General features: G+C 34.8%; 3 protein-coding genes and 1 pseudogene across 14 annotated transcripts; 1 reads left to right on the forward strand and 3 right to left on the reverse strand.

The window, feature by feature from the left end:
- Nucleotides 1-242: 242 nt before the first annotated feature.
- On the reverse strand, nt 243-5,805 carry LOC146931573 (Exostosin family protein). The gene is made up of 9 exons (XM_085703077.1): nt 5,335-5,805; nt 5,070-5,243; nt 4,637-4,794; nt 4,394-4,541; nt 3,774-3,889; nt 3,554-3,692; nt 2,524-2,634; nt 2,206-2,274; nt 243-589 (listed from the first exon to the last, which is right to left on the reverse strand). Exons 1-9 carry the CDS (start codon nt 5,791-5,793, stop codon nt 458-460), a joined length of 1,506 nt encoding a protein of 501 aa, XP_085559203.1. The 5' UTR covers nt 5,794-5,805; the 3' UTR covers nt 243-457.
- A 232-nt stretch (nt 5,806-6,037) lies between these two features.
- On the reverse strand, nt 6,038-12,141 carry LOC146931574 (ABC transporter B family member 11-like). Of its 9 annotated transcripts, none has more exons than XM_085703075.1 (14): nt 12,095-12,141; nt 11,801-11,972; nt 11,621-11,730; nt 11,311-11,365; nt 11,041-11,216; nt 10,707-10,928; nt 10,382-10,620; nt 9,711-10,236; nt 9,371-9,644; nt 8,376-9,253; nt 7,856-8,122; nt 7,101-7,364; nt 6,714-7,007; nt 6,038-6,574 (listed from the first exon to the last, which is right to left on the reverse strand). In XM_085703075.1, exons 3-14 carry the CDS (start codon nt 11,696-11,698, stop codon nt 6,218-6,220), a joined length of 3,630 nt encoding a protein of 1,209 aa, XP_085559201.1. In that variant the 5' UTR covers nt 11,699-11,730; nt 11,801-11,972; nt 12,095-12,141; the 3' UTR covers nt 6,038-6,217. The 9 variants fall into 9 exon arrangements, with proteins under 9 accessions (XP_085559201.1, XP_085559200.1, XP_085559198.1 ...); XM_085703074.1 differs by having other exon boundaries at nt 12,072-12,141; XM_085703072.1 differs by having other exon boundaries at nt 11,621-11,972.
- A 473-nt stretch (nt 12,142-12,614) lies between these two features.
- Nucleotides 12,615-16,070, reverse strand: LOC146931575 (TOM1-like protein 1; annotated as a pseudogene). The gene is made up of 4 exons (XR_015006765.1): nt 15,933-16,070; nt 14,936-15,507; nt 13,423-13,710; nt 12,615-13,176 (listed from the first exon to the last, which is right to left on the reverse strand). The product of XR_015006765.1 is annotated as a TOM1-like protein 1 (transcript).
- A 1,334-nt stretch (nt 16,071-17,404) lies between these two features.
- On the forward strand, nt 17,405-23,614 carry LOC146931576 (Mitochondrial import inner membrane translocase subunit Tim17/Tim22/Tim23 family protein). Of its 3 annotated transcripts, XM_085703078.1 has the most exons (6): nt 17,454-17,689; nt 18,226-18,265; nt 19,278-19,497; nt 21,023-21,213; nt 21,300-21,372; nt 23,175-23,614. In XM_085703078.1, exons 3-6 carry the CDS (start codon nt 19,335-19,337, stop codon nt 23,258-23,260), a joined length of 513 nt encoding a protein of 170 aa, XP_085559204.1. In that variant the 5' UTR covers nt 17,454-17,689; nt 18,226-18,265; nt 19,278-19,334; the 3' UTR covers nt 23,261-23,614. The 3 variants fall into 3 exon arrangements, with proteins under 3 accessions (XP_085559205.1, XP_085559204.1, XP_085559206.1); XM_085703079.1 differs by lacking the exon at nt 18,226-18,265 and having other exon boundaries at nt 17,405-17,689; XM_085703080.1 differs by lacking the exon at nt 18,226-18,265 and having other exon boundaries at nt 17,522-17,668.
- The last annotated feature ends 1,460 nt before the right edge of the window (nt 23,615-25,074 follow it).

A 25,074-nucleotide genomic window follows, 5' to 3' on the forward strand; every position in this document is an offset into this window, starting at 1 on the left:
TGTTTCTGGACCGAAAGGAAATTGAAAAGAGGGACAAAATTCACGTTATAGTGATGAGCCAACGTGGCCTAACAAGATAAATATCCATGAAATCAGCAGGCAAAAGGTTCATCAAGCTAAAAGAAGCATTCTAGCCGAAACATCTGCATAACTAATTTACTAACCTCAACAAAATAAAATCTGGTTTTTCTTCATTATAATTTGTCTCATCAAAATGGTTTTCTCCAGAAAGAAGTTGGCTGACAATAAGCAACTATGATCTTTGTTTTACATTTTCTTTCATTTAAAGCTGATATACTAAAGATAACATATAAATACTTTCTCGTGTCAGGTACCAAGTAATACAACAAAATAGCCCACTAAAGAATAAAGAATTTGCGTAAGACACTTGGATGATAAATAATAGAAAAACTACAGATTTTAGTACATCTATAAAGAAAACAATGTGATACAAGATTCAAGAGATTGTTGAGACAGTATTAGTAATGTTGCCAGGTCTGCATTCACATGTGCACACATTTCGAGATCCTTCCACTACACGTTGAGATCTTCGGGAATGAAGCTTGATGTTCACCACCTTGCCAGCCATCTGAAGGACAGAAATGTAGGGGAAAAACACAATTAAACAAACGAGTCTTGCTAACAAGTGCCCTAAGGGCATTGTTTAAGGAATCCACAAAAAGAAACTTTGCCTTGGAAATACAGGTCAAACACATATAAAAGTCATAACTATACAACTTTCAATGTAAAATATACTACTTTTGGATGCTTAAACAATGCCCCAAGGGTACTTGTTAGCATTTTCCTAAACAAAAAGTCACCACTTCTTCTAAACAAACTACAGAATTAACACCTCCCAGCCCAAAAGACAAAGTGCTAGGAAATATCACAAACAATGTGAAACAAACTCGCATACCATCTTAAAACAATTAAAATTTTAAGAAAACCACGAGCCATATGATAGAATTAGAATGTAAATATCTATAATTCCCAACCAATATTTCAGGTTGTTTTCAACTCACATTTAATCTACATATAATAGTATGTTCTTCAGTAAAGAATAAAATCAGTAACACCTAAGGAGTTACAGAGAAAATGCTGTCCAATCTATGACAAAAAACTGAGTAATCAAAGAAAACCAAAACCGGAACAACTAACTGCTAGGTATTACCAAATCAGTATGACCTAAGGAGTTACAGAGAAAATCCTGTCCAATCTATGATTAAAAACAGAGTAATAAACCAATGAAAGCATGGTTAGCCGTGCAAGTAACTATTACCATATGCTTAAGCACAAGTTACACGCTAAAACCTTATTCTTGAGCTGACAATGAACCCATCTATTGTGCCAAAGTAAACAACAGCATATGGTTAAAGCCCATGTTCTAGCCATATGACACTTCAACCTTTTGTACCTTATAACACACCTCATTGGCCTGCTAGCCGTGTTGACTCAAATTCATAATCTTAATTCTTACCTAATAACATCTAGAAATAGCAAAGCTCTAGTTATAGTGATTTGGTAGGAATATTGGTAAAAACTTGAAAGTATATTGCATATGCAATTGTGTATTTATTCAAGTTAGATAATAGATGAATTTATTCCTGAAGTTAGCTTTAGACATATACTGCAAAAGTTGAAATAATATAAAAGATGAGCTGTTGAATGAGTGTATGATCATATATGTTGAGATAAATTCAAATTTTGGGTAAATGATAGTATAAATTATTGGGTTATGTTAGTTTCTAGAGTCTAATCTCTTGGTAAGAACTCCTTCAGCGTCTCTCAGCTCATCAATTAAGTTGTCTACATTGGGCACTTAATGATAATAATGTCATTATTTTATCATGTATATATCGATATATGTTTTATATATACATTTATAGCATATAATCTTTCCCCCACTAATTGAAATTTTTGGATCCATCCCTGATCGATTCTATCACATTACATGCCATCAATCCAAACTTACCCACTAATCCTATGGTCTCTGAAAATAAACTTAATATAAACACATGGACGGAATGACATATCAGAAGTGCATTGCATTTACAAGATAACTCCCTTTCATTTCCCAAAACTACAGAAAACTAAAACGGAAGAAAACACTCAACGAGCAAGCCTGAGATTATGCTCCTTATGAGAACTTGCTGTTAAAAAGAGCATTATAAACAGAAACATAAATAAAAAAAAGCAGTAACAAACCATTTTCCAAACCAAGTCTTCAGGACCCAACGGTTGAGCTGGACTAGAATACAGGAAATGCCTCGAGTACTGAAAAGGGAAGAAAAAATTAAACACCAAACGGGTAGGCAAGACAATGCACATAATATCAATTTATGCAAATGAAGAATATCTAAGGAAATAATTGCTACCAACATTTGGACAGGACACAAAATATCATCAGCTAGACATTGGTAAATAGTAGTACGATGTTGCACAATTGACGATAAAATAATCATATGACAGCACTAAATAGGGAGGGGGGGTGAAGTAAAATTCTGTACAACCCTGATTACAAACCTTGGCAAGATTTTGTTGCATTTCTTTTATATGAGCAGGTCGAATGTCTTTCAAATATTTCAAGAGCCAACTGGGTTTCAGAGCATCGTTGGACGAAACAAATAAAGCTATCTGCATGTATGGCAAAATGTTAAATTAGCAACTTCTCTCTGAAAATGAAAAATAACAAATGAAAAAGCTCTGACTTATAAGTTAACCATATAGAGCATACTGGATAATGCAGTTTTAGGTCACTGGGTGTGTGCTATATTAAAGCAATCTTTATTGCTGTTTTTAAGCTCTGGTAATAATAGGGAGGCCAAATAAATGTGACAGTGCTGTCTATGCTTTTCTTTGCCACATTTGATTGAGAAAGGATGTTTGCACCATTAATGGGGATATGAATATGTTTTAGTTTCTATTTGGTGCTTTTCCCATGGCTATTATCATTTTCAATACACAAAATCAGAGAGACTAGATAACCATGCTGAATTTCTAGTTTACTACAGTCCTTGTGCACTTTAATGCATATGAGGATACCTGTTTCTCGGCTTGAGTACACCGTTCTTATCTCCAAACGAAAAAAAAGAAAAATCTTCATTAAAAATTTGCTCCATCTTCAAACAATGGGTCATTATGAAAATAATAGTTAATGACCTAAGCATGTCCTGCTCCACACTTAATTTGTTCCTCTTAATATACCAAATGAAGAAATCATAAAATAGCCATGGGGTCCAGGATGCTATTTGTATCTGAATATTGTAAAGCCTCGTTCTCTCTAAAAAAATCTAAATATGCAAGTGTTCAATACTAATTATCTAAAATAATGATTATGGCGTTTAAAACTATTAGGCCATTATACACTCCTATGAACATATTCTTCAATAAGAGATGATCACTCAGCAACTTGCCAAACTGTCCACACCAAATTTGACTTGCAACCTAGCAAAGCTAGTTAGCTAGTTTCACAAATATTTTATAGCAATTTACCATCGTCTCTTAATAATATTTTTTTTATTTGATCATTTACTTGATATAAATGCATACACACCTTCCTGTAATCAAGTATCCCTTCGAAAGGAAGCTCCAATTCGTCGCTTACTATAACGGGAATGCAGCCACTAACAATGGCATCAAATAATCTAGCAGAGGATGGAGTGTCACCAGCAGGGTTTAGGCAAAATAAAGACCTGCAATGAGGAAGTCAAGCAAATAAGTGCTACTCAATAAGTAACCAGAGTAAACATATTCAAGAGTTGAACTTGTATTACTTGCGCATGCCATTTTGAGCTGCTTCTTTCCCCCCTTCTCCGGAAGTTCCCTCCTCTATAACTACACCATCAGCTCCTCTTAATTGATCTACAAGTTTAGAACGTATTTTTCCTCCCTGAAATAGGAAAGACACAAACAAAACAACTAAACCACGTAGTACATACTTACATGTAAATATGGAGGCGACGAAATTGAGAGAATACCACAAGTAGAGCAAAACATGATATAAGAAAGTTCCAGAAATTAAGACTGTCACGGATATAAGTAGAGAAAAACATGATAAGAGACTTCCCGAACAAGATACTATAAGAACATTATAAGAATAGACAGCCCAAACATTAGACATTAGCCAGTCATGATCACAATCGAGACAGCACAAGGTTTTTTATATAGCTATCTGAGTTCATGGAAATATCCAAATATTACATAATCGTAAAAAATATAAGTCAATAAGTTTTCTCTAGAATTGCCAATAAATATAACTCAAACATGAGATTGAACAGGGATGTTAACAAAAAGAACATGTTAGAACTTCAAGTAGAAACACAGATGTAGAGTTTTCAAAGTTTCAGCTTTCAATCAATCAATCAATCAATTAGCAACCTCACGATATGCTTACCGCATTTCTTTTGAGCCGGCCCCGAAAGAAAAGAAGTGTGTTTCTCTTGGGATTTATTTCAGACAAACAGCTGGCATCACAGAAATCAACATTGGCAACATAGGGAAGAATCAGGTCTTTCTCAAGATAAACCTGCCCTGGTTTGTACCTGAAAGACAAATTCAAAAAAGGTCACCAAATGCCACTCTAAATGAAACAATATCATCTCATATTCACACACTCGTCAGCAAATTAGGAAAATACCAGTTCCCCGTGGAATCCATATCCGGCAACAACCATATTGCTTTTTTCACATATCTCCTAACAGTTTTAAAAGACCACGGATGATGCACAGGTAGTATATGATCCCTTCCACCAGAGCGCTGCCAAGCAGGTTGATCCGTGATCCACTTCAATGCTTCCTACATCCACAACAACTATTATTACTTTACAAAGTCTGACAAATAGAGTTAGTTTAAATAAACTTGCCTAAACCACTTATGCAGTCATAACTCATAGTTTTTTCAAAAAAATACATTTTCTTTTTAAGTTCAAATTAACTCTGCATCTGATTTTCATAATAATCTCTCTAATTTAACTTCATTAAACACAACTAAAAACTATAGTGAATAATTTATAAATGAAAATGTATAGTATTTGCAAATTAAGAAACTTAGTGTTAGAAGAGCACTCACACCCTATAAAGGGCCTTGCATTGTTGTTTTTCCAAGAGGAAAAAGCTTATAGTGGTGAAGAAAGGTATGTAAAACAAATCAGCTTCTTCTTGTCGATAAACCCTAACAACGCTTTTCAACAATCTTTCGGATTCAGGAGCAATAAGATCAGCCCAAAGCCAGTAATCAATCGAATGCTACATTCACAAAAACAATTCAAAAATCAATCATCAAACAAAAAATAATAATCACAAAAAAAAGGACATTTGAATGAAATTGAATGAGAACCTGTTCGATGAGACGGTGAACGGGGCTACCATTAGAGGTGAGATTGGAAGTGTCTCTATACGTGTTTCGAAAGAGTAAAAGCAAATCGTAGGTGAATTTCTTCGGCATGTTATAGACGTAAACCTTAAGAGGAAGAGAAATAGGGTAAAAAGGATCGGAATTAAGTCGATTTGATTCGGAATGGAAAACGGCGTCGTCGAGGTTGATGACGTGTTGATCGGTGATTGGTTCATGGGGAGTGTCGTCGGGGGGAGATGGGGAGGGGTGAGTTTTGAGGAAGTGTTCGAGGGAGGTGACGAAGGAGGTGTGGGAAGTGGGGAGGTGGAAGTGAGTGGAGGAAGGGGAGGTAGTGCGGAGAGGAGAGAGAGAAGAGAGGAAGATGAGGAGAGAGAAACCGAGGAGAGAGAGGGATAAGAGGATGATTCGGGATTTTGATCTTGAGATCTGCTTTCCTGCCATTTTTGAAAGATCAATTGCTGTGTTGTGTCTGTGTGTATTTATAAAGATTGATACGGTGGGTCGGGATTCTAACCCCGATGTTTCACTTCTCCACACTTAATATGTGCAAGCTCCGGCCACTAAATTAATACTTCATAAAAAAAAAAATGATTGATGTATTTTGAAACATTTTAACGCGATGATCTATTTTAATTAACAGAGTGCACACTGCACAGTCAAAGACTATTGTATTACTCATTACACATTCAGATCTAAAATGATTATTACTTTTTTTAACAAATTATTGATATCATAATTCATAAACAACACTACAATATATCATATCTGTTGGTGGTTAGTAACTAATTACGAGTTAGTTACTAAATTGGTGCAATTGAAATGCCCAACCATCTTATTTTACAACAACCGTTGAGGCCAAAAGGATCTAAGATGTAGAAGCAGCACATGTGTGTAATGCTGCTAAAGAAGCATAGTCACCACCCTTATGTAGCAATGCCTCATGTTTTCCTTTCTCTGTTATCACACCATTCTTAACTACTGCAATTAAATCTGCACCCTTTATAGTTGATAACCTATGAGCTACTATTATTGTTGTTCGCTCCACCATAACACAGTCAAGTGCATCTTGTACCACTTTTTCAGACTCAGCATCAAGTGCACTAGTTGCTTCATCTAGTAATAGTATTTTTGGATTCTTCACCAAAGCTCTTGCAATTGCCACCCGCTGCTTCTGTCCCCCGGATAATTGAATTCCTCTCTCGCCTACTACTGTGTCATAGCCCTGCATATATTGCATCATGTTCAACATTTCAGACCTATGTATGTACGTATGTATGCATGTATATTTCAATTTTTAAGATGCATATTAGTTGAATTATTGCATAGCATTTAAGAGAGATTGAACTGAAAGGAATATTTACCTTTTGCAAACTACTAATGAACTGGTGAGCATTTGCTAGTTCTGCCGCGGATACAATTTCTGCTTCTGTTGCATCTCCTCCTTTTCCGTATGCAATATTGGCTCGGACTGTGTCATTGAAAAGAACAGGCTCTTGGCTTACTAGCCCCATTTGTTGTCTCAACCATTTCAGTTGAAGCCTTTGAATTTCTATTCCATCGAGAGTTATGTGTCCCAAGTTAGGGTCATAAAATCTTTGTAATAAGGAAATCACTGTTGATTTTCCACTTCCACTTTCTCCAACCAAGGCAACCGTCTGTTTTTCATATCAATATGATTGAATTTTTTAGTTAAGGAATAAGGAGAACAATTTAGCGTAGTCGTGATAAGATGTGAAATTAGAAACTACCTTGCCACTATGAATGTTCAAGCAAAGATCTTTGAATATTTGAACATCAGATCTAGTAGGATACTTGAAACTAACATGGTTAAACTCAATTTCTCCCTTGACTTCTTCCAGTGTCATCCCAGATTCATCACTAGAATCTATTTGTGACTTCTGATCAAGAATTGCAAATATTGAAGCAGTAGCACTTTTTGCATTAATTAAATCTGGGACCAAGGTCCCTGATTGAGAGATTCCCGAAGCTGCCATGCCGAGAGCAAAAATTACCTACAAATCAGGAATCAAAACCATCAATGCTAGAAAAATGTGCAAGGTCAAATTTTCGTTTCTTCATCTTTTTTAGCTTTTCATTCTTATACCCTTTTTGTGTTGTTGTTGTTAATGCTGAATGTATAAGGTGATTTTCATTTTTATGCGATGGTAAGAAAAAGTTGTTTGCGGCATCCTTATTGGTTAGAGATCGTTGTTTATACTGAGAAATTATACTTCATACTGCAATTTTTTGTATTGAGTCTGTATTTTTTACTTCTTACACCGAAGGAGTTTTATGTTTCAAAAATTTGTTATCACTCTCTAGCTATTTATTAGTTTTTTGTCTACTTTTTGTAGCTACATATTTCGCTCCTTACAAGTTCTTTCAAGTAAGATACGCTAATTTGCATGTATTCTTATTTCCTTTGCCAATGCTAATTAATAGTAAATAATTGTGAAAGTGATAGAATGTACGTAGTTGCGAACAAGTTAGAGGAGTAACTTACAAGGAAAACATCTGAGAATGTAGATTTGCCATCCTCTACGAGTCGAGCTCCAGCATAGAAACAGCAGGCATAAACTGCATACAACACGAAGAATGAGAAACCAAAACCTAATCCACTTATTATCCCTCGCCTTATGCCTTTCTTATTTGGTCCCTCACATTTTTCCTCATATAATTCCATCACCTTCTCTTCAGCACAGAAAGAAGCAACTGTTCTTATACTCCCTATCGCATCATTTGCCACTTGACTTGCTTCCTCGTACAATTTCTGTTAGGCAAAAAGAGTATCAGGATATTGACATAATAACATTAAACTGAGTGAAAAATGCACTAAGAGCACATGCTTGTAACACTTTTGATTCATGCTCATAAAGTATGATGCTAAAAAATGTAGAAAGATATTGATCTTATTACTTTTATCTTGATTTGTCATAACACTTCCCCTAAAGTTAAAAGAAAAGACTTATTTTCATATTCGTTTACAATATTAGTTGTTGGGTTGATAGAAGTTGCTAACAAACCTTTGCATCTGCGCTGAATCCTTTCAAGAACTTTACTTGAACATATCCATCTAGTCCTAATAGAGGCGCTAAAGCAAGGACTATAAAAGCAAGCTGCCAGCTTGCTTCAAAAGCAATTACCAAGCCAGTTATTGATGTAGCAATATTTTCAGCCAATAGACCAAGTGCATCCCCAACCAGAGCTCTAACCGAAGCTGCATCTGTGGAGAGCCTTGCTCCAAGTGCTCCGCTTGAATGCTCAACCTCATCAAACCAATTTACTTCCATGTGAACTACTTTCTCGAAACACATTTTTCGTATTCTTTGAATCAACTTACCTCCAGCAATGCCAAAAAAGTAGAATCTACATGGAATAATGAGTAATGATCCCACACCAACCGCTACAAACACCATTGCCCAAACTTTTGAATCATGACGAAGTTCATCAGCTGGTTTGTAGAAAATACTTATCATTTTAGAAAGCAAGAGCCCAAAAGTGGGCATTATTGCTCCATTCAGCACTGCAGCTACAGTACCCATCAATAAGACTGAAATCTCAGGCTTGTTAAAATATGCCAGGCGATAAAGTGGCACTTCTGGTGGTGAAGAAACTGTTGAAAGAGAAGCTTGAGGTCCACCATCTGCAGTCTCTAAGAAGCCATCTGTTGTGGGTGCACCACATGATTCTGAGAAAGAGTGACGACCACTGTTTCCAGATGACATTTGCCTTTTAGATCTTGAGGATAAAGATATTTCACTTGATCGTTTTCCAGATGGCATTATACTGTCTGACTTGTTTGAGTCACTAGCAACATTTTGTTCTGAACCCTTCATTTCTTGCAGTCTAATAAGCTGGCTGTAGGCTCCATTAGGATCTTTGGTGAGCTCGACATGTGAACCTAACCAATTGAAAAATATAAGAATGCTATTAAGTACATAAACATTTGGGCTTCAAGATTTCTATTAATTTTGAGTCATGGAGAAACAGGATTATTGTCACAAAATAATGTTTCTACCTCTTTCAACTATTTTTCCTTGACGAATGACAGCAATGGTATCAACATTTCTTATTGTACTTAAGCGGTGAGCTACAACGATTGTCGTCCGGTTTATCATTATTCTGTCCAATGCCTCTTGTACAGTTCTCTCAGATTCTGCATCAAGGGCACTTGTAGCTTCATCAAGAAGTAGGATTCTTGGGTCTTTCAAAATTGCTCTTGCAATTGCAACTCTTTGCTTTTGTCCTCCAGAGAGTTGTATTCCATGCTCACCAACCATTGTGTTTAGTCCCTGAGATCATAATCCATAATTTTACAAAATTATTGTTTCTTTTGAAATGAAGATTTGAGAATTCACCTGAGGGAGTTTGTCTATAAATTTGGCAGCATTAGCAAGTTCCGCTGCAGCTCTTATTTCTTCAGCAGTTGCCCCATCCTTGCCATAGGAAATATTCTTCTTAATGCTACAAGTAAAGAGAACGGGTTCCTGGCTGACTAGGCCTATTTTCTGTCTGATCCATTTCAGATTAAATTCTTTGAGGTTGATACCGTCAATGAGAACTTCACCATTCGTTGGATCATAGAATCTCTCTATCAAACTGATGACTGTAGATTTCCCACTCCCACTATGCCCTACCAAAGCTGCAGTAGTGCCGCTCTGTAATGAAAGAGAAAATCCATTGAATATCTGTTCATCTGGTCTTGTAGGATAACTAAAGCACACCTCCATAAGCTCTATGTCTCCACGAATATCATCAAGCTTTCTCCCAGTAGTTTCATAAGCATCAATTTCTGGCTTCCTTTTTATTGTTTCAAACATCTTAAAGGCTGCAGCTTGTCCTGCAGCAAAAGCACTTAGGCTTGGAGATGTTTGCCCAAGACACCTGGGGTTGGAAACAGAAATATATAGTTAGGAGAAAAAGGAAATATGTTCATATCTTACGAGTTCTTGATAGGAGGAAGAAATTAATTTTAGAAAGTCTAGTATCATATTAAAGAACAGAAAGCGACACAAATCTGAAGTCTTACATTGAACCAGTCAATATTGCAAATAGTACAGTCATAACATCCCCTCCTGTATATCCTTTCTCTATTATCAATTTCCCACCAAACCATACAGCCAAACCGTAACTGGAGATAAAAACAAAAAAGATTGTAGCAAACCCCACACCAGATGCTAGTGCCTCTTGCACTGTAGTATTGTAAACCTTGATTAAGGAATGATTATATTTTGTTATAGCTTCTTTCTCCCCAGTGAATGATGCAACCTGTTTTTGAAAAATTGAAGTTATTTATTTAAATAGTAACAAATTAAAATAAAAATGTCGATCTTATTTTTTGCCAATATGCATACAGTTCGGATGGAACCAATTGTCTGCTCTACTACACTTGCTGATTCAGAATAAGCTGCTTGTCCAGTTGATGATGCTTTTGCAATAACCATACTCGTCATAGCAGCAGACAATACAAGAAGTGGTATACTAGATAGCATGACAACAGTTAGAAGCCATCCTTTAGTGAATGCTATGACAAAACCTCCTATGAAAGTTGCCACAAACTGTATAAATTGTCCCACCTGAAATGAAAGAAGGGGGGACAATAAAGAACTTAAACTCTTTTTTAGGTAGTCGAGAAAAACAAAAAGGCAGTGATTTCAGATTTATGATGGAATGGTTCATTGATGATACCTTCTCCCCCATGGCATCTTTAATAAGAACAGTATCACCTGACATCCTTCCAACAACCTCTCCAGTGTTAGTTTCTTTATCAAAAAAGCTCACATCTTGCCTCAAAATTGTTTTAAGGTATAAGCCTCTAATTCTTGCACTCTGTCTCTCCCCAGTGATCATCCAGCAAGTTACCTCTGGTACATAGCAAACATGGTCTATTTGGGATCATAATGCAGCAGAGTAATAAAGATGGATTGTACAAATTAACTGTTAAACTAATGTACTTACGCAAAAATGACGCAACAAAGCTACCTGCCGCCAAGTATACAAATTTCAGAGACACCTGACCACAATAAGTCATCGTTAGTAAATTTTTAAATGTTTGATTTAAAGTTGTTACAACCTAGTGGTTTGGTTGTGAGGAAATTTTATGTGGAATTTCGGGTTCGAACCCAGGTCGCCACATTCCCCCTTCCCGCGTGTGTTTTTTTGAGTATGTGTTGGCCACTAAGCCAATAGCAAAAGAAAAAAAAAATCATGTAGGGTATACCAGATGAAACAAGCTTCACCAAATACATGAGATTAGTTAGAAAATTACCTTGGAGACTTCATCAACAACTTTTGACGTTGTGGATTCTCCGAATGCATTGATCATAGTTCCAAATATTAAAACCATCAACGGTAAAGAAATTCCATTCCCAATAGCACCTACAGTCCCCATAAGCATCAATAAACAATCCAAAGGATCAGCAAATGAGAAAAGCTTGTATAAGGGTACTGTGTTGGCGGCTTCATCTTTGTCCTTGCTCTTCTCTGAATCTTGCTTGCTGTCTTGATCTTCAACTGGTTGAAGACTCAATATATCTCCTTCCAAACCCGTCGCCATTTTCTTGAAGGAAGACTTGTTTTGCTTAAAGCCACCTCTGCCAGTGACTGTAAATTCAAAACAGCTGCAGAAAAATAATTCCAATTTCAAGTTAGTAAGAGAACAAGATAGTGTTCTTCAAAGTTTAATATTATTTTTTCATGGTTTGTCTTGTTGTTTATGCCTTTAGTTTGTAAAGAAGATTACAGCTTCTCCTCGTTTTAAAAAAGTGGTAGTGTAATAGGTTGATGTATGCAAAATTTCTAGTTCATAATAATATATATTCAAATCATGTTGTATTGGTAAAATTATTTTAAATAGATTAATTGAAAATGACATTTACACATTTCTTGAACTGCAAGTTTACTATAGTATCATCCAGATTGTCTTTTGTTTTTTCTATTTAGATGTCTATTCCAAATTAATAAATTAATCTTGTGTTTGAAAGTTCGAATATTGAATATAATAGATTTAATGATTTGTGTTGTTGATTAATGTGAAGGGGCAAGCCAATAGCGTGTCTGAAGCAATTTACGGGTGGGACCAATTTTTGCCTAGTAAATGTACCAATATATATAGGGTTCCGCTAACGAGTGCTCCAAGGGAAAAGAAATTAATCAGAATAATTTTTTTTTTTATTAAAATGAGACGTTGTAAGTAGTTTTGGACAGAAAATAATAATCCAATTTTAACGAGCGTTGTAGATAAGAGAAAAGATTAATAACGGTTTGCTAAAATTGATTTAGAAAATATATTTTAAAAACTAAAATCTAAGACTCATTCAAACAGACCCTGAATGTGTCATGAAGTCAAATACAAGGTCTTGAGGTATGTATTGAAACAACAACTTATAGTTATAACTTATAAGAAGATGGATTCATATTTTGATGATTGTTGGTTCTCTTAGGATCTTGTCTCCATTCAGATGCATCCCCACCCTTTTTGCCAAAAATCATTTCATCAAGATCATCCATCATGTCATCATGGCTCAATCCCTGAACTCCATTTCTTGAACAAGCTGGTTTTCTAATGAAGGCCTCTTCTCTAAAATGAGGTGACTCATCTGGCTCAATCGTAACCGGTATCATCATATTCTGTTCTGGTTCAAGTGGAGAAGCTTTAGGCTTCTTCTTCAACTCTTCATATTTGGAGAGAACCTTATGAATCTCATCATTTACATTCAAGGCCTCACAAAGCAATGCTTCATTTTCGCCAACAGTCTCAATGATTCTATGGACGGTAGATTGGGACTGATGGCATTGTTGAACTAATGTAATGGTCAAATCTTGCTGCATATTGAAGAAAATAAGTTGGTCAGGAAAAGGATACATTGTGTGAACATAAAGCAAGAATTGATATGCAGTAGTACTAGTTGTTATTAACACGGCTAGAACAACTTAAATTCTATGTATATATAGAAGGTTTTAGTCCAAAGTACATTAATGTTAAACTGAATATGAGAGCATATATTGAAAGGAACATAAAAATGCCAGTACTAGTTAGTAGTGCAGCACAAGAAAAGCAAAATAAAATACCTTAAGAACATCTTGCTGCGGTGAAGAAGATAACACAGAAGAGAGAAGTTCAGTGCTATTTCTTGCAACATCAAAAGCTTCCTTTGTTTGTTCAGGCTTGAGACTCGGCACAGGATTTTCACGCTGAATAAGATGTGCAAGACTGCGATCAGGCTGAGTATCGTTCTGAATAAGATGTGCAAGACTGTGATCAATCTCTGGTGCAGAGGGAGCGTGATAAGGAGTTAAAATAGGAGCCGAGCTTTCATTGTTACGACCAGGGAACCGAATGCCCCTTGATTTCAAACTCTGCAACAGAAAATGTTTATAAAACCATTCATACTCTGGAGTTGGTTCATGAAAATCAAAGTTTCTATGAAACACGATTAATGTTGCTTCCCCGTCTTTATCCACATCTTATAGCTTAACTTCAGACATTAGTTCATAACAAAATGTGAAAGAATTTCAGAAACAAAAATATCACACTGCTACAACTGTTATCAAATTCATGAATTCCATTCAGATGAACAGTATATTAACCAGAAATTTATGAAAATATTTCAACGTATTACGGATGATTATAACTTTTGTAGCGTTTGTAAAATGATCATTAGAGTGATCACTCTGATAATTAAAATTTCCCTTCTCAAAATAAAACTTTGGGGGAATTTTAGGAAAGAGCATAATTAAGTGTCTCAATAAATACTAATTATACATGAACTTATATACTAGAGGCTCTTGGAGTTGACTTAGTTGAAAGTCACCGGATTTCATTTATTCGATCATTCTTTGGGGATCAAATCCATTGTTTTGGTGTGCAAATCTTGGCTTTATTGCATCTTGGAATGCTTTGATTCTCACATTATTTAGTGTATTTAGAAATGGATTCAAGTCTTCTTATTGGTGTGGCTGTTAAGTGGTTGTTTGGTCTTTATCGGCGGCGTAGCCGTGTGTGTGGTTGCAGTAAGATATTTTTGCTCAAGTTGAAAGGATATCCTGTTGGAAAATTAGTCTTAGTCAGTGGTTTAAGGGTTGGATGGTGTAACTCATTGGTTTGGTAGTGGAATGTTGTGACAGTAAAGGAACCTCAATGTCCTTTCATAATTCTAGTATGTATTGAGGTCTCTGTGTATGTTGCAAACTCTGTACTTTATAGCTCAGTTTTGCATTTCTTGTGCATAATTTTGAGCCTATCGATACATTTTGCCTAAAAAAAAAAAAAAAGACTAGACCGTATTATTTAATCTCTAAGTCGAATAATCGAATATCACACATCTGTCACTCTTTTAGTCAAAGATATATGCATAATTGGCCGAACTTTATGAATCTATGATCAATAACTTGTGTCTTTGTGTGTGTTTCATTGTATGATTTATTTAGATTTGAATTTGTCATCATAATATGTAAAATTAGGGATTATCATAACTGATACATTCATCTATTTGATTTTCTTGATCTACAATTGAGAACTAGGGATTACCATAATTTGTATATCTTATTTTTATTATAAAAAGCATGAAAACTATGAACATACCTTGTAAGTTTCTTCATAAACAGGTAGATATCTAAGCTCAGAATTTGACTCTCCCCAACCCTGAATCATCATCAAAGCCTTCTCCTTACTAGCAACAAAACTCTGATCAGGATCATCAACAATCTTAACCATTTCATCAAGAACTCTCTCAGTTGCAACCTCAAAGAAACCCTTGTCACAATTCTCCACCAACGCTTCAAGCAAAACCAAAGCCAAATACTGCCCTCTAACACTTTTCATCACGATCCTTTTCTTGATGGCACGTACCACATCACAGGTATAAAGTTTTTCGGCATTAACCATGTCACATATATTAAGAATGATATCCCAGTTAGGCTCATCAAGAGACTCAGATGTAGCGTCGTTAACGAGTTTATCGGCTTGGTTTGGTTCTTGGAAAAACTCCTTCATCTTGAAACTCATAGTACCTATTCCAGCACTCATTTTTCGACCCATCTCGGCTCCATTGATTTTGAGACGCTCTCCTATGGCGTTCACTTTTTCCTTCAAACTGTCACTCATGTTTTTTTCCTTGCTTTGAGCTTCACTTTCACTGCTTGAATATGAATCGCCTTGCAGGCCAGAGAGAGAAGAAAAACTGTTGAGAATTATGCGACTAAATATGTTTAGGAGTTTGTTATTATATTTAGGGTTAGATTTAAAATAACCCTAAAATTTGTTTTTATATTTAAATATTTAGAATTAGAATTTGTTTTCTATTATTGGATCTATAAATCTCACTATTAAATGAAATAAAAAATAATGGGATTTAATGATCTAATAGTGGAAAATAAGATTGTACATATTGCAATACTAATTTTACTTGTGTACATTGGACAAAGTCACAAAGATTATTTTTGAATCATGACTAAAAAGTTTAGCATGAGATTTCTCCAATGTAAAATACATCTCATATAATTTCCACAAATTCAAACAAAAAGAAACATAGGTTTATTTAGATGAAGAGTGTTTTTGAGAAAGAAAAGTTTCCACTTACCACTTGTTTTTGAGAGGACAGTAAAAAAGTGTTGATGGTTCATTGGAGTCTCAGTCTCCTCCCTTGTCTTTTTCCATCTATCCTTGCCTTGTGTGTGATACTTGATTCTCTTCTATATGTTCCTTTTCAATTTCAATTCCTAGTACGTTACGGCGCATGTGAATGAAAGCTATATTAAAACAAACTTCTTGTCAAATACTATTATGTCTTAATAGCAAAGCAATTATTTATTTTTTAGGAAGAAGACAAATTATTAACCACTAGCAAAACCTAGGCTCCTAAAAAGGGTGCAAAACAGCTTATGAGGTGCAACTAGATGGAACAATAAGTGCAACATAGTTTCAGTTTGCTCAAGGAAGTGTGGTCGTGGAAAGGACCAGCACATATGTCAACTATTTGAAAAATAGTGTATGTCAAAGTGTTAACTAATGAGACAACAAAGGCTGCAATGTGGTAATATTTAAGCAGGCAAAAATGATGAAAGAATTTCTAGATTGGAGTTTGGGTTTTGAGTTAACAACTTTAAGTATAAGAGACTTGAAATGCTGCAAATTACAAGTGACTCAATGGAACAAGTCAAGAAGGATACTAAAGAAAACTCATTGGTTAAGGTAAAGATAGTGAATTCCAAAGACGACACGGATTGAATTTCGAGATTCGAAGATAAAGTATTCTAATATTTTAGATTTAAAGATGATTTTCGAAGATGTATGTCGAAATAGTTTGAGTATTCATCTCAAATCTTTTAATATTTATCAGGTTTTGAAGAAAATATTTTAGTGATTTGAAATGAAGAAGAGGGTAGTAAAGTTTTTTTAAAAAAATTAGACCAATTAAATAGAAATGTCGATTTGACCCTTGAAAAAAAAAGAATTGTCGATTTGAGTTTTGAATTAGAGAGAAATTGATGACGAGTTAAATTTAGAAGTCAATCAAATAGATGCGAAAGTCCGTATAAATGATATTTGAACAATTGTTTTTGACAATTTTGAGACAATTATTTCTCATACTCTCATTGTACTTTTATTCTCTCTCTCTCTCTCACATTGTCCAATCAAAAGAGATTAAAAAAAGTTGTTACAAAAGTTGTTTAAAATTGGTTGGGGTAGAAATATCATTCCTTGTAAGTATATCAAAGTCTTCCAATAATGCTTTCATCCCCCATTTTCTAGAAGAGACCGTATCTCTTCTCTAGCTTCTTGTCTGAAGCATTTCCATAGTTCATGTTTAACGCGAGAAATACAGGGAAAAATATTTTTTGAATGAGTATATTTTTAAGAATGATAAATTAATCCTTATGGTTAATTTTTTAATTTTAATCCTTAAAAAAATTAATATATTTTTAATCCTTCAATAAATCAGTATATTTTTTTATTTTAAAAATATTATAACAACATAGATTAATTTTGAAGAATTCCTATAAACACTCTTCCAATATAATTTTGTAGTTCCACAAAAAAAAAATTGTATTAAAAAAAAAAACTCTCATCCTATAAAAAAATAAAATAATAAACTTCCAAAACTTTCATTTTTTTTTTTTCCTTCTAAAACTCGTTCCTTTTTAGTTTTGAATTATTTTTTTCTTTCCCCTTTCAAAATCCATCTAAACCCCAAGCACAAGAAAGGGTTGTGCGATTCCTGTTATATTTGTTGTTGTTATTCATTCTTCTGTCTGCAACTTCACTTCAAATTGAGAAGAATCACTACGCTTCTCTCCACCGTCCTCCTCTCCGGTGGTGAGTGGTGACTCCCCTCTGGTTAGTAGTAACTCTAAAACTTCGTTCAAATCTCTTTTCCTTTGATTCACTACTCTTTTGTTATACGATAATAATCCACAATGTCCAATACCTAAAACCTATGACATGAAAATGTAATTAAGTATTGTTGTTTTATACTTATTTTCATGCATATCAGCTGTTTGTTGAAATGTTTGCTAAAATGTTTTATAACATTCACTTTTTTATTTGATGAAATTTATGTGGGTAATACACTCTAGAATGAGTCTGACATAAAGTGGTGAGATCAACATGAGTTTCATTCAATAAAAAAGTGAATGTTTGAAATAGTACTCGAAATGAAATTGTTTTTAACGTTTATGTTAGGGACATTTTAGTTGATATTCATACTTTAGGGACTTAATTTAGGGATTTTTTTTTTTGACAGATTAATTAGGGATTAAACTGATAGTTTATTTTAAGTAAATATTTTTTTTGAAACGGGCTTCATTAGTGTTCCTGTCCCTCACTAACAAACTTCATTTTCCTTCACTATGTCCTAATCCTCCTCACCGCAGCCGCCTTCTCCTCCGCCCCTGTTCATCTTCATCATACAAGGTAATTTGTGTTCATCTCCCATTTTCTCTATTTTTACTCAACTTTGATTTTTCAAGCTTTTTTCATTGTTCAAAAAGTTTCATATCCCATAAGGTGTTGTCATTTTATATCATTTGTTACCTGTTAGCTTTAGATAGATGAAAATAAACAAAAGAACTTGTGAATTTTTATTATTTTGTTTGTGAAATTAGGTTATGTTTTCTGTTGTTTCGTTTAGTACAGCTTTTCAAATTGGGTTATACAGAGCTTCCCAGATGTTATTTTTTCGACCGAGGCATCTGATTCAATCATGTAGTACAATAAGTGACAAAATATGACCTAGTGACCAGAACCTAGAAGTCCGGTTTGTTAAACACGGACAATAAGCTAGTGGTTTTATAGTATACCTAACATATGATAGTATAGTAAATGGTTATAGTTTAGAAAACTTATGTCAGTAGGAACTCACCGTATGGCTGTGTGGCCGTAGCCACACACACCAGATTATTGCCTTTTTTTTTTCTTAACGAAACACAGACACGAGACTTGTCTTCTATCCCAATCTTCAAAGCCATTCACTAATCACTAACCGAGCTGAGGGAAAGACCTTCATGTTAGGTATGAAGTAGGATCAAATTTGATATATTATGCTTTACTCTCAACATTGTATATCACTCAAACGTGTTAGGTAGGATCAAATTTGAATATATATGTCTTTTCTTTTCCTTACAACATTTATTTGCTACTGTTGATTAAATTGTTTCTGTACTGTCCCATTTATACCAAAGTAGCGCAATACACAAGGTTTTCATTTTTCTAATATGTTAGTATAAATGAAATTTCAGTTTGCAATGTTATGTTTTTGAAATCACTTGCATAACGTGACCTTATCTATCACTAGATGTTACAAAGTATGTATCCAATCACGTGCCCGGAAAATTTGATTTGACTCATGTATGATATACATTTTGAAGTATTTTTTGCTTCCTAATGAAGTGTTAATAATAATATTCATCCATTGTTCATTGCACAGATTTTGTGGTGATTTCAATTCAACCAGCCTTGCGTATCTTAGGTTTGTGCTTCAACAATGGCTGATGAGTCGCAAAAAGCTGCTTCAAATGATTCTGTGAACTCAAAAGAAGTCGAGAAGCCTCAAATTCAGCCCATAAGTTTGCCCACTGTTGAGGAAATTCGCGGCCAAGACATTTGGAACAATTGCGCTGTGCGCAGTGTTGTTAGTGGAGTCATGGGTATGCTCATTTATTCAACCCTCTCTTTCTTTATTCCGGATTTCCAAATATCTGTTAGCATCTTATTTAACCACTTAATAAATTGTATTTAAAAAGTTTAAACTAACCTGCTCCAAATATTTGTATAATTTTGGTAGTTCTTTTTAAGAATTTCAAATGATTTAGAAATAATCTGAAACTAGCTTTACATAATATGAATTGAACAAATTGTGCGCTTTGCGATGTTTACGATGAAACTTCTACTTATTTGTTTTTACATTGCCCTTTTTCGTCCTCGGTTTGGAGTAAAATTTTGGGTTGGATATATTACTCCAAATTTGTCTGTGCATTTAGATTATTGGAGCGGAGAAGTCGCGGATACAAAATTACGAAAGGGGTTTGGCTAATTTGGCATGCGACAATTTGGGTAATTTGGAAATGGATAAATGATAGGATTTTCAAAAGCATTTCAAATGCGATTGATGAAATTGTGGAGGAGATTAAGGTCCTGTCGTGGAGATGGAGTTTGACTAGATTAAAGTGTCCGCCTTGCTTGTATTATGAATGGTGTTGGGACCCCGGCGATTGTGTGAGTAGGTAGTTTTTGTCAATGGGGTTTTCGGGTTTGCTGCCATGGTTGTTTACGGGTCTTGGCGTGTTGTGGGGTGGCCTGGACAGCAGCTCCCTCTAATTTATATGGGTCTGCTGTTCTGGTTTTAGGTCTGGTTGGGTGATGTTCGGTGCAGTCCTTGTGTGGCCGGTCTGTGGCTGGTTTTTAGGTTGAGTCCTCCACCTAAATACGGTGCTCGTTTTGGTATACTGTTTTTTTGTATCTTTTCTAGCTTTTGCGTGTCTTGCGCAGGCGGATTATGAATAAATTGGCTGTTTCAAAAAAAAAAATGAATTGAACAATCAAGTGTCTATGAATGAGACTTTAGGAAATGAGTAATGTTATTTGTATAACCATTTGATGACAACTTTTGTGACAACTTTCTTTTTCTCTCTTCTTATTGGTCAAAAACAATAGATAGAGAAAAAGGAAGAAAGAGGATAAGAACATCATGTGAGTATGAGAGAGAGTTGTCAAAAGTTGTCACAAAATGGTTGTACCATTTGATGACAACTTTTGTGACAACTTTCTTTTTCTCTCTTCTTATTGGTCAAAAACAATAGATAGAGAAAAAGGAAGAAAGAGGATAAGAACATCATGTGAGTATGAGAGAGAGTTGTCAAAAGTTGTCACAAAATGGTTGTACAAATATCATTTCACTTGGTAGTGGTTGTAACCTCAGTTGGAACAACGCTATACAACGATACTAGCAAAAATCCTTGCTCCCCAAAAGTTATATAAGTATCTCATGAACACATTTTACGAAATAAATCGAATGGATTTGAAAATTTCTTTTTGTACAAATGTCAACATAGCTGAATTACTGGGAAATATCAAATGTCGTTGGAGAATAATTTCAGCTTTAGAGACATTGCAAGTTGTTGAGGTGTTTATTGTAAAATGATTGTTTGTTCGGATTCATGTGATGAATTTCAGGAGGTGGTCTTGGCATCGCCATGGGATTGTTTCTTGGAGCACTGGACAACCCTATGATGCAAGATCAAATGACTGGCAAACAGCAGTTTATATTTCAAGCAAAGCAGATGGGGCGAAGGAGTTGGAGTTCAGCCAAAGCATTTGCTGTTATGGGTTTCGTATTCTCAGCTGCTGAGTGTGTTGTTGAGAAGGTTTAATGGATTTGGGAATGAAAATATATATTTTACATCAAGCATGTGAGTTTATTTCTTCTGATCCTTTTTTCTTTTCTTTTCAGGCACGAGCAAAACATGACATCACAAATACGTTTGTTGCTGGATGTACTACTGGAGCTGCTATATCAGCAAAAGGTAACCCTCTTTTTCATTTGTTTTCTGTCATTTATTGTGTTTTTGTCTCTAATAAACCTGTATTTAAGTAATGATGGCCAGACATGGCCTGACACACCTCCCATGAGGTGTAGGAGCATAATTTTCCCTGTAAAAAACCAGTGCTGAATGACCAGAAGTGACTAGCCTAAGGTTTGCTTTTTCTTGGGTAGTTAGGAGTTTTGTAATTGATTGCCATTGAAACTAAATTTTTAGCTAAATGATAGAGTATACTTCTGGTTGTTGTGAGCTTATACTCTATGCTGTAATTTTGTTTGGCAAAATGATAAACTTAAAGAAAGATGAGTATGTGCTCTGCTCTGTCTTTCACTCTAGTCTAATCCAGATTTTTCTTATAAATGAGAATGAGAGTCAAGATTGTTAATCATCGGTTCATAACATGGATCATGTGTGAACGTGCACGCATTTAAATCCGTGTTCACACATATGCAAAAGGTAACTCCAATTTTTCAGATACAAAATGCCAAGTTTTTAACAAGGTTTGAAGTAGTCAAATTCTATATATCAAATCTAGTAAATCTTTCGAGTTAAAATCACTGATCCCACCAAAATATTTGCCAATCCTCCCAATCTTGCAATTAAGATTGTTGATCCCACACAATCCTACCAGATTGCGGTTCTGTCTGTTATTGGGATAATCCAAGTCGTCAAGGATCTTACTTATGAGTAAGATCGCGAGTTTGACTACCTTGCCAAATAATTGTAACATATAATTATAATCGCAGTCTTTCTCAAAATTAAAGTGTTTGTCATGGTGTGGGGGTTTCTTCATATGGTTTTTGGGATGGTTAGAAATTTAGACTGAATAATATTTATAGGATTATCTTAGGCGGGTGCAAAGCTTGATTTTCTCTTTTAGGAGACATCTTTGTTGGGCATAAAATGCATGGCAACAAAGGATGCATTTCGACATCATTGTCTTTGTAGTGCATACTCAAGGAGATAGTAAGTAATGGTGATGGAGTGCATGCACACAAGCATTGGTAATCATGAGCCGGGCTCGCTTGTATGCCCCTGGAAGACTGGAAGAGAGAATGCTACTCGTGACTTTTAAAGAGTCAAGGTTGAACTGCATTCACAACAGGGACTCCTTACTAAGGTGTTACTGAAAACCTTGATGTAGTATCCTAGTATTGAGAGGCAATAAATCCATTGAAATGTTAGTGCCTTAGTTTTGGAGAATGGACTATTTCTCTAATTCTCTATTGAGTGTGGTACAAAGGGGGTCTGGTGTGAATGGAGAGCACAAAGTGATGTTCATCCAGGGCACTTCTAGAAGGTTTCTGTCTTTTTGGTGGCTTAGCAACATCTTGATATACTTCACCCAAAACAGAAGTTATTGTTAGAATTATTTTGTTTATCCCTTTTCAAAGTTGTTTTCTATTTAAATATAACTTAGTGATGTTGATGTAAACCAAAAATCAGAATACACAATTGTAACCGCAAGTTCTCAAATCATGGGGTTCTGACAGTGGCCCAATATGGATTTAGTGCTCAATATAAGATCTGCAATTCTAGTTTTAGTTTTCTTGTTCTTTTTTATTCATCTTTTCCCTCATTGCAGAAGAAAGTTGTGCTTTGTAGGCTGTTTAGATGAAACGCAAATTGATGTAAAAGAGGAGAAAAGAAACAGTAATCAGGCCAGATAATGAACTGGAAAACGAAGAATTTAAACACTCATTGTTGTTTGTTTTATAAATATGTTCTCTACATGTGTTTCACAATGACATTTGTTACTGTTTCCAATGTTTGTGTGGTTGTAGGTGGTCCACAAGCTGCATGTATGGGATGTGCTGGCTTTGCCGCATTCTCTGTCGTCATAGAGAAGTTTCTGGAGAGGCATCAATAGGTGAATTGACTTGGATCAATTGTGTATTCTAATCATAGTTTGAGTTCTTGATCAAAATATTTTGCCCATACGATAGAGGGACGTGATAGGGTGTAAGGCAAACTGCAATATTATTTCACATAAGTAATTTATTTGTATACGATGTCATTGGCGGATGCATCTTCCGAACTTAGGAAAGCTCTGTGATGACATGGTTTAATATTGGAAATGACAAGTATTACAAAAACCATAGGAGCAATAATTGTGATGAACTCTTTCAAGTGTTCAGTAGTAATAGTTAATTTAAATAGATTTTTCCTTGTAATTCATTCTTATTTTTGGAAGATTTATGGAGTATTTCTAGGCTTCTTAAAATCCACCCTTGTTTTCCTTTTCAAAGAGATATGATATGCTGACAAATATATACTCTCAGTTCCCTCATCTAATTGTGCTTCTGTAATCTGTTTTAACTAGAGCATGGAACTTTTTTCGCTTAATATTTACTTTGGATTTGGATTCAAAGTAAATATTAAGGATTTTTTTTCAAGCAAATCAACCTCTTCCTAGTCCAAAGTAAATATTATGGTTGATTTGTTTGAAAAAAAATCCTTTTCTGAGATGGATGAGGATACTCTTAGCAGTTTCAATTAATATTCCTGCTACATGAAAAAATAAGAATTGTTTTCAGAATTTGTGATTAAACTTTAACTCACCACTGATATAGTTAGTTTGCAAATAACGGTCAATAATGAGAGTGTGCCACTGATAGAAAATTTTCGTAACCTATACATAAGCTTGCAAGTGAATTAAACTATGACTCAGCACTGATATAGTTAGTTTGCAAAAAATTTGTCAAAAACTCTTTTTTCTCCTAAGTGGGATGTTTGTTCTTTCACAGACGAAATGTGTACAACCGATAATAAAAATCAAAATACTAACGGATTTCATTATGGAGAATGTTAAACGGTGTCTCGGACATTTGTTAAACAAAAGTCAAAACTTATTTTATGGGTATATTGTTACTCCCTCCGTCCCTCAATAGATGACCTAGTTGACAATATACATTATTGACTTGACATACTTTGACCATATTTTTCTATTAAATTTTCATAATTTTTTTTAGTAGAGAATTGAAGATATCAAAGATAAAACATATGCATTGGTACGTGCGTCGAAGTCAACTAGGTCATCTATTGAGGGACGGAGGGAGTACTTATTTTATCTCTTTTAAGAATCTCCCAAAGATGAGAGTAATTAATACACTCAATTAATTTTGTTTTCCAACCAATTTTTAGTCAAGTCCATGTAAACCTTTTGTGTTTCCACTGATCTTTTGAATCCAAATGTCAAATTGTTTCTCCAACTCATTCATATCTTTCAATAATACATTCCTTTTTTCTATACTCCAAAACCTTTTACGGACTTTTTTTCTTCAAATTCCAAAGTTTTATTTCCTCCCTTCTCATGGACCATGTTCATCCTTCCTTTGCATAGCACATCAAAATTGGTAATCTTGCTCAGTGAGTGTTATCCCCCATATTCCATTTTTTTACTAAATCCTTTTGAATATTTCAGTTTATGCATCTTTAAGTTTTAATTCCAGTCTACGCATCTTTAGATTTGAAATAAATAGAGGTAAGGATTGACTTGAAAATACCTTTAAACTGTTTAGTTTAGCCTAACCAAAGTACAACTAATCCATGTTATGGTTAAAATTGAGAAGTTCACTAATGTTATAGATTTTCTCATTGCTGCTATTAACCATAATGCCATGCAATTATTTGTTGTGATTATTATCTAGAAGCTTATTTGGCACATTTATATAGGTATATGAG

Source organism: Medicago sativa, chromosome 4 (assembly GCF_051527215.1).
Source record: "Medicago sativa cultivar Bolivia chromosome 4, Bolivia_mono, whole genome shotgun sequence".
Classification (NCBI taxonomy): domain Eukaryota; kingdom Viridiplantae; phylum Streptophyta; class Magnoliopsida; order Fabales; family Fabaceae; genus Medicago; species Medicago sativa.

Bases quoted from the DNA above. Each gene is read 5' to 3' on its own strand.
- LOC146931576 (XM_085703079.1), top strand. From the start codon at position 19,335: ATGGCTGATGAGTCGCAAAAAGCTGCTTCAAATGATTCTGTGAACTCA. The intron at 21,214-21,299 runs GTTTAATGGATT...TTTTCTTTTCAG, and splicing joins CTGAGTGTGTTGTTGAGAAG to GCACGAGCAAAACATGACAT. The intron at 21,373-23,174 runs GTAACCCTCTTT...GTGTGGTTGTAG, and splicing joins AGCTGCTATATCAGCAAAAG to GTGGTCCACAAGCTGCATGT.
- LOC146931574 (XM_085703069.1), bottom strand. From the start codon at position 11,908: ATGGCGACGGGTTTGGAAGGAGATATATTGAGTCTTCAACCAGTTGAA. The intron at 8,123-8,375 runs GTTTGTTAGCAA...TTTGCCTAACAG, and splicing joins GATTCAGCGCAGATGCAAAG to AAATTGTACGAGGAAGCAAG. The intron at 7,365-7,855 runs GTAAGTTACTCC...CCTGATTTGTAG, and splicing joins CATTCTCAGATGTTTTCCTT to GTAATTTTTGCTCTCGGCAT.
- LOC146931573 (XM_085703077.1), bottom strand. From the start codon at position 5,793: ATGGCAGGAAAGCAGATCTCAAGATCAAAATCCCGAATCATCCTCTTA. The intron at 2,635-3,553 runs GTGTGTATGCAT...CCATACATGCAG, and splicing joins GGATACTTGATTACAGGAAG to ATAGCTTTATTTGTTTCGTC. The intron at 590-2,205 runs GTTTGTTACTGC...TCTGTCCTTCAG, and splicing joins AAGACTTGGTTTGGAAAATG to ATGGCTGGCAAGGTGGTGAA.